Raw genomic sequence first — 7,307 nt, 5'->3', positions numbered from 1 at the left:
GCCTGCAGCTCGGCCACCTAAGTGCCAGAGCCGTGATCCACTCTCGATCAAGGATGGCGCACACTGCAGCTCACTTTTTAGCGGCTTCTGCATCCCACTTCCCTCGGCGGGCAGTCTCGAGCTCGCCGATCAGCCACTGCACCGTTGCCTCCAGCTCCTATGCACACCGGTGTTCCGCTGCGTCGTCACTCGTGTGCAGTTGGAATGCAGTGCGGATGTACCATGACTTATCCAGGGACAATCCCCACAGCTCCTGCAATGGGAAATTCCACACGCCATGAGCTCGAGCTCACGGAGCACAATCAAATCCGCAAATAGAACAGTCCAGAAGTCATTTACCTGGTTGAGTGGAAGCACCTACTCCACGGCTGTGTTGGTAGCGACCCCAGAGAGGGAGGCGACCAGGTCTAGCACCTTCACCCACATCGTGCAATCGTCTCCAACACAGCTACCCCCACAACTTCTTATTGCGACGCCCCTTTTCTTCTTCTTCATTTCTCCATTCGTTCCCCCTCTTCTCCATCCCCTATTCTCTTCTTTCCATGGAGTTCCTAGGGTAGGGGGACTTGTGCCCCCCTGCCCCCACGCTGGATCCAACCTTGATTTGGATGCTATACGCCGCACCTGAAGATTAGCCTCTGGGCGTGTAGTTTGGCACCGAACAGGTGGAGTAGCGAGGTTGGCCGGCTGTTCCCCAAGAATATGGTCGCAGATCGCCGGGGCAGAAGCGTTGATGGCAGCCAGCTTGATGGTCAGCTCCCACGATCTCGTTGGCCTCCGCCCTCTCTTGCAGCATGGTATCGACCTTCTCGCGCAACGTTGAAACAAGACAAGCATAATCTCAAGTCAGCCAATCACAAAGCAACCGACACTCAAACAAGACTCGCAAGAAAGCCATGTTGGCGCGCTCATGCTCGTCATCAACTGCGAACAGTGGCTTCCCTGGCTCTATGAGATGTGGCCAGACAAAGTCATGATCTCTCTTGCTGCCACGGGAGATGCCCACTGGCGAAGTTAGAGTAAATTAGTAGGAGGTGCATTTGCCTTGTGGGTGCATAAGTTTAGGATGTGAGGGTGCATATATGATAAAAAATTGATCCATACTGATTTTGCATTTTGTTCTGGGTGCATGGACACCTCCTATGTGTTTTGCGTTATATACCTTGGTAGTTGTTGCCCGACGTGTCAGAGTCAACGAGACCAACCTGCTGGGCTTGGAAGCCCTCAAAGTCAAAGCTCACAGGCTCAGCCGTCGGCCGTGAGCAAGTAAACGAGACCAACTTGCTGGGCTTGGAAGCCCTCAAAGTCAAAGCTCACAGGCGCATCCGTCGGCCGTGAGCAAGAGGTTCTCGGCCACGACGCTGTGCTGCGGCCATGAATTCCGGGGAAGGAACTCCAGCTGACCAGACTTGTCACGCACCTCTACCTCTGGTGGCGTCGGAGCCGCGGCACCGGCTGTGGGCAGACCTGCCGGCGGACATCCTCGGCATCGTGGTCGGCCGCCTCGCCCTTGCAAAGCAGGTCTCTGTCTCTCCCAATCGCCAACGGCTCCGGTGTGACGATGGATTACTGCGCGATCAACCCTGCGCAGCGTGCCATGTCGTTTGGCACGGTGGCCCTGTCATCTTCGCCGGAGCCGGGCACCAGTGGCGTTGTGGCTGCCATCTCCATGGCCATGGATACTACTGAGGCGAGCTTGAGCGCAGACCCTGTCAGATTCACTGAGATCAAGAGCTTGGATGGCGACTGCGTCTTCATCAGCCCATGCAGCTGCAAGTCATTCCGTCCGTGTCAGTATGATGGAGTCGGATCAGGCGATCTCATCTATTTCATTGATGGTTACCTCTCCCCGGATAAGAATGCCCGGCCTTTCGATAGATTTGTGTACAACTTGAAAGATGGTTCAATGGCACCGTTTGCTGCAGAGATACCAGAGGACAAACTTCAGGCGCCAGATGGCATGTTGATGCATCCAACATGGTTATTTCCTCCTGAATGAACTGCTGCAGGTCAGCTTTATTTGCTACTCTGATCTTAAATTTCCTAGTAACGAGACTTGATCGGGGCCAGGCACCATGGTGTTGTATTTCTGAGAGCTGAAACAATGGTGATACTGTTTTATGTCTGATTCCAGTGATTGCTTTTTTGTAGTAAACTTGTGTGTGCTTAAATTGTTTTCAATTTCCTATGAGAAGTCAGACCTTGGTAATCAACTAGAAAGCACGCGTATACACACCTGTCAATTGGTAGATCTTGGGGATTGATAAAGCAATACTGTACTTCAGGTCAACTGAATATGACATTTTGGGCAGGCTAATTGGCGTGTTTCCTGACTTGTCTTTGTCCTAAAAGTCATATAATTATACTTTCATGTCTGACTTTTGATTCTCATCATAAGCAAAAAGCTCAAATAAACAACCAAGTCTTGAAACTGCTGGCTTTTGATAAGCAAAAGTTGTATTTTATTAGAAGCCAGAAATTAGTCTAGAAGAGTCTGTTGTTAACTACAGAAAAGAATTATCTATATTATACATTACGTTATTTGTAAAGCCAGTTAAGCATATATATACTTTTCATTACCTTCTTAAAAAACATCTTTTGAAAAGCATAGCTCAAACAAACACGGAGTTAGTAGTTGCATGATTGGCGATTGGTCAGAAGCATTTTTCTTTAAAGAGAAGAACATGGTAAGGATTGAACAAAAAAAAAAAAATCCCAACAATCAGATTTTTGGGGTCAAAACTCAAAACACCCCTCGTCATCTCTTAATGTTGCCGAAATCGGTTCAAAAAATAATAAAATTGCACCAAGACAGCTATTTGTCTATTCAGAATATATTGTGGGCATATATTTTGAGAACTCTTGTAGACACAAGAGATCGAATTTGATACGGAAACTACGGGATTTGGGGATTGGGCGTGCACAGACCTTCCATATATCTGGCTACGTCATCCGCTGGTTTTAGGTTGGCCAAAATATAGAACATATTTTGGGAACTTTTGGTTTTGGAGCGAGTTTTTTTTTTCTCTTCACACTCAAAATTCAATTTCAGAGAGGGTATATTGGGAATCGTTGGAGATGCCCAAAATGTGCGAACCCACATCAAAATGGCAATGACCATTTCTCATAAAGAAAGATTTGACAAGATGGGCACTAGTTCATTCTCTAAATTGCTACATCATGCCCATGTATTTTTGGTCTTCTACCTATACCCGATTCGATGATAAAGCAAAATGTTTTTTTAGAAAGGAGATAACTCTGTTTTTCTTGAAAGCAAGATAATGTAAGATGTCATGGCTGGAGGAGGAATGAGGAAGAAAGAGAGCCATTGGATGACATGTTAACAAAATCCCAATTGTTTGTTTTGTTTGTGAGAGGTGAGGGTTTCTAGAATGAAACATTCTCAACATGTTGAACAAGTCTTGGAAGCCCTCAATGTCAAGTCAACCTGACCAACCACTGGCTCTTGGAAACCATCAAAGTCAATCCTGGCAGGCCCAGCCTGCATCCATCCATACAAGAGACCGATTAACACGTTGCCATGGAGCAAGCTAGAGGCACCAGGACCCTGTCCGGCGGCCATGGATTGCCGGAGAGCGCCTCTACCTCTGGCGGCGGTGGCGCAGGCAAGGTGCTCGACCAAGTGCGTCCCGGGCCTCCCGGCTTCGGAGACGCCAAGGCTCGACGACGCGTCGGAGCTGGAGGCCCAGCGCCGGCCGTGGGCGGACCTCCCGGCGGACATCCTCGGCGTCGTGGTCGGCCGCCTCGCCCTCGCGGAGGACCGCGCCAGGCTGCGCTCGGTCTGCCACGCGTGGCGCGCCGCGGCGCGCCACCACCGGCGGGCGCCGCCGCCGCTGCCCCTGCTCGTGCTGTCCGACTTCTCGTTCTCCGGCTTCCGCGCGGAGGGGACCTTGACTGGCGCGCGCCGCCGCGTCCCGCTGCCTCCGCAGACGGAGGCGGCGGAGGCTGGCAGCGACGACGTACGCTGCGTCGGCTCGTTCGACGGATGGCTCGTGGGCGCGGAGCGCGACACGAGTCGCGGCGTTGGTGACCTCCGGTGCTTCTTGATGAACGCTTTCTCCCGGGATGTCGTCGTCCGCCTCCCGCCTCCTCCCGCCGCCGCCGCCCACCCCGACGACGCACGCAGCAGGTCCCTCCCCATCGCCAACGGCGGCGGCTCCGATGTGGTGATGAATTGCGCGATCAATGCTGCAGAGTGTGCGATGTCGTTTCGCAAGGTGGTCTTGTCGTCTTCACCGCAGCCGGGAATCAGCGGCTGCGTCGTGGCTGCCATCTCCATGATCGAGGATGCCACCAAGCTTGCTCTCTGGCGACCTGGGATGAAGTCATGGTGCGTGTGCCACGGCAGTTGTGTCCCTAAGTTCACTGATGTCATCTTCTGCCAGGGGAAGCTCTACATGCTCAGTTGCGGCGAGCTCACCACAGACCTCTTTTCACTTGGGCTCTCTGAAGACGACGACGACAGCGGCCTCATCGTTTCTCGGATCGACTGCCGTGAGATCGAATGGCCTGAGGTCACGGATGGCTATCACCAGAATTGGAGCATGGTGGAGTGGCGTGGAAAACTCTTGATAGTTGCGACGTACACGAGCGACGTCGATGCTGAAATTTGGCAGGGAATTGTTGAGGTCAGGGTGTTTGAGGCGAGCTTGAGCACAGACCCTGTCAGATTCACCGAGATCAAGAGCTTGGACGGCGACTGCGTCTTCATCAGCCCATGCAACAGCAAGGCATTTCGCTCATGTCAGTGTGATGGAGTTGAAGATGATCGTATCTACTTCATTGATGGTTACCTCCCCCCGGATAAAAATGCACGCCCTTTCGACAAATTTGTGTACAACATGAAAGAGGGTACAATGGCACCGTTTGCTGCAGACATACCAGAGGACAAACTTCAGGCGCCTGATGGTATGCTGATGCATCCAACATGGTTATTTCCTCCTGAATGAACTGCTGCAGGTCACCTCTGTCACTCTGATCCTAATGAGTCTTATTGTGTACACTAATGCTTGATTGGGGCCAGCCGCCATGGTGTTGTATTTTGGAGAGCTGAAAGCCTGAAACAAGTGTGATACTGTTTTATGTCTGATTCCGATGACTGGTTTTGTATTTCTGAGAGCTGAAAGCCTGAAACAAATGCGATACTGTTTTATGTTTGATTGCAATGACTGTTTTTAGTAGCAAACTTTTATGTGCTTAATTTTTTTTCAAGTTCCTCTGAGAAGTTCCTATCTAAGGTTGTGTTTGTGGAATTCTGTCCTCTAAGGTTGATTTTATATAGTCAAATAGAAGTTTTTGAATAAATTGATTAACTACAACTTGTAAATCTTGCAATTTGTACTTGGCAAATGTAGACTTCAATTTCTAATGTCTGTCTTGGCTCTGATATGGAAATATGGAATACATGGAATTTGTATCCATTCCTGATGTGAAATGTAGTCTTCAGGATAGAACTTCATTGTTTTATTTCCAAATATATAGAAACATTGATTAACTACAACTCATATAATATGGATTAGCTTCCCCTTCTGCCAGGGTAAGCTATACGTGCTCAGCAGCAACAAATTCACCACAGACCTCTTTGCCTTTGTGATATCTGAAGATAACTATGGCCTGATGGTTTCTCGTGTTGAGGGTTCTGTAGTCAAGTTGCCTGGAATCACAGATAATTATATATGACAAGATGTGGAGGTTAGAGTATTTGAGGCAGACTTAGGTAGTGTTTGGTAGGGAGGATGTCTGAGGGATCGAAACCGGTGACCAGATGGGGGGGGGGGTGAATGGGAGCCGATCAAAATTTCTCTCGAAATCGATCCGTCGGCCTATATCCCAAAATCACTACAAGCCCTCAAGAGTTCTAGGTGAAGTTTGGAATAGCTATGGAAGAGCTAAACCAACACGAACAAGCCCTAGAACGAGCGAGCGAAAACTCGGAAGCAAACGAGAAAATCAGCAGACCTGGAAGACACAGACCGGTCAGACCGCCTACTCAGACCGGTCAGGCTAGAATTGAAATCCCAGACCGGTCAGACCGATTTCTTCGACCGGTCAGACCGGTCGCTCCCAGAAAGCTCGCAATCAAAGCTTCAAATGGTGAATCTCGATCAAATGAAGTCTAAATTCGATGAAACTCGAGGGATACCTTCACATCTACCCCGTAAACATATCCCCAAGAGATCTCTCCCAAAAGATTAGAGGAACTAGAGAATTCGAGGAAAGATCAAAGAGGATTGGGGTTTTCTCAAGAACGTGAAAAATCTTAATCCGAGGGACTCGTGAATCTTGAGAGTTTAGCCCTAGGCTAGATGGTCAAGAAACAAATCACGGAGTCCCCAACCCGTCCAAGAGAAAGCTTCGATCTCAAAAACCACCAAAAGAAAGGAAATCAAGCCATGAACAAGAGATGAATGGGAACACACAAGAACTGCTCAAAGGGGACCTCGATTTCATTCAAATTCATCGTGATTTACAGAGGACCTCACCTATACAAGAGCTAGACCTCCACCCATTCATCCACCCTCTCAAATTTGTGGACCTAGCTATAATCTAGACCACTTTTGCCATGGAGACCTCGGCCTAACCCTAGAACAGAGGGAGGAGCAAGGAGAAAATAGAAATGACTCGTGGCTTCGAGGCTCACCTATCCAAGGGGGCAGGTGAGACATATTTATCGACTCTTGGGGGAGACCGGTCAGACCGGTCACATCCCAGAAATGACCTCCACTCTGAAATTCAAACTAAAACGCCCGTAGGGGCAAAACCGGAAAAGGGTACAAGATTTCATCCGACGGCGGAGTTTCTTTCTTCAACTCGAAGTCTTCTCCGCGATGCCGCCACGTTGATGAAGATCCGGTTCGCGGTTTTTGAGGGGTCCGCGAAACCCGGGTAGGTGGCCGGTTTTGAGAAAACTGCCAAAACTTCTCGCGCGGGAAGATTCCCGCCTCCACGCCGTGGCCCTAGACGCCGTTCCCGCCTCGGCCTTCTGACGGCCCTAGACGCTGCCCGACGCCCGTCACCTCCTCACCCACAGCGAGGCCCTAGACGCCGTCGACGCCCGTCGCCTCCGCCAGTCCCGAGACCGACGCCCGTGCCTCCACGACTTGGCGTCTTCAACCGCCGTCCGCCTCCTTGATTTTGTGGCGCAAACCAAGAAACCGCCTTCCGTCGCCGCTTGCGCCCTCGATCCAGGAGTGGACGCCACAGCTGCCGCCCGGCCTGAGCTCCTCCATGGCAGCTCACCGTCGACACTCGACGCCCGTGTACCTGCAATCCAAAGACCAAACGCA

At 50.4% G+C, this 7,307-nt stretch overlaps 1 protein-coding gene across 1 annotated transcript; it reads left to right on the top strand.

Annotated features, from left to right (window-relative positions):
• Positions 1-244: 244 nt before the first annotated feature.
• LOC120644807 lies at positions 245-5,186 on the top strand. Its single transcript, XM_039921523.1, has one exon. The coding sequence runs from the start codon at positions 3,582-3,584 to the stop codon at positions 4,968-4,970; it is 1,389 nt and encodes a 462-aa protein (XP_039777457.1). The 5' UTR covers positions 245-3,581; the 3' UTR covers positions 4,971-5,186.
• Positions 5,187-7,307: the final 2,121 nt, after the last annotated feature.

The sequence above is a fragment of the Panicum virgatum genome, chromosome 8K (assembly GCF_016808335.1).
Source record: "Panicum virgatum strain AP13 chromosome 8K, P.virgatum_v5, whole genome shotgun sequence".
Lineage (NCBI taxonomy): Eukaryota > Viridiplantae > Streptophyta > Magnoliopsida > Poales > Poaceae > Panicum > Panicum virgatum.
This window is presented reverse-complemented; position numbering and strand designations above follow the sequence as displayed.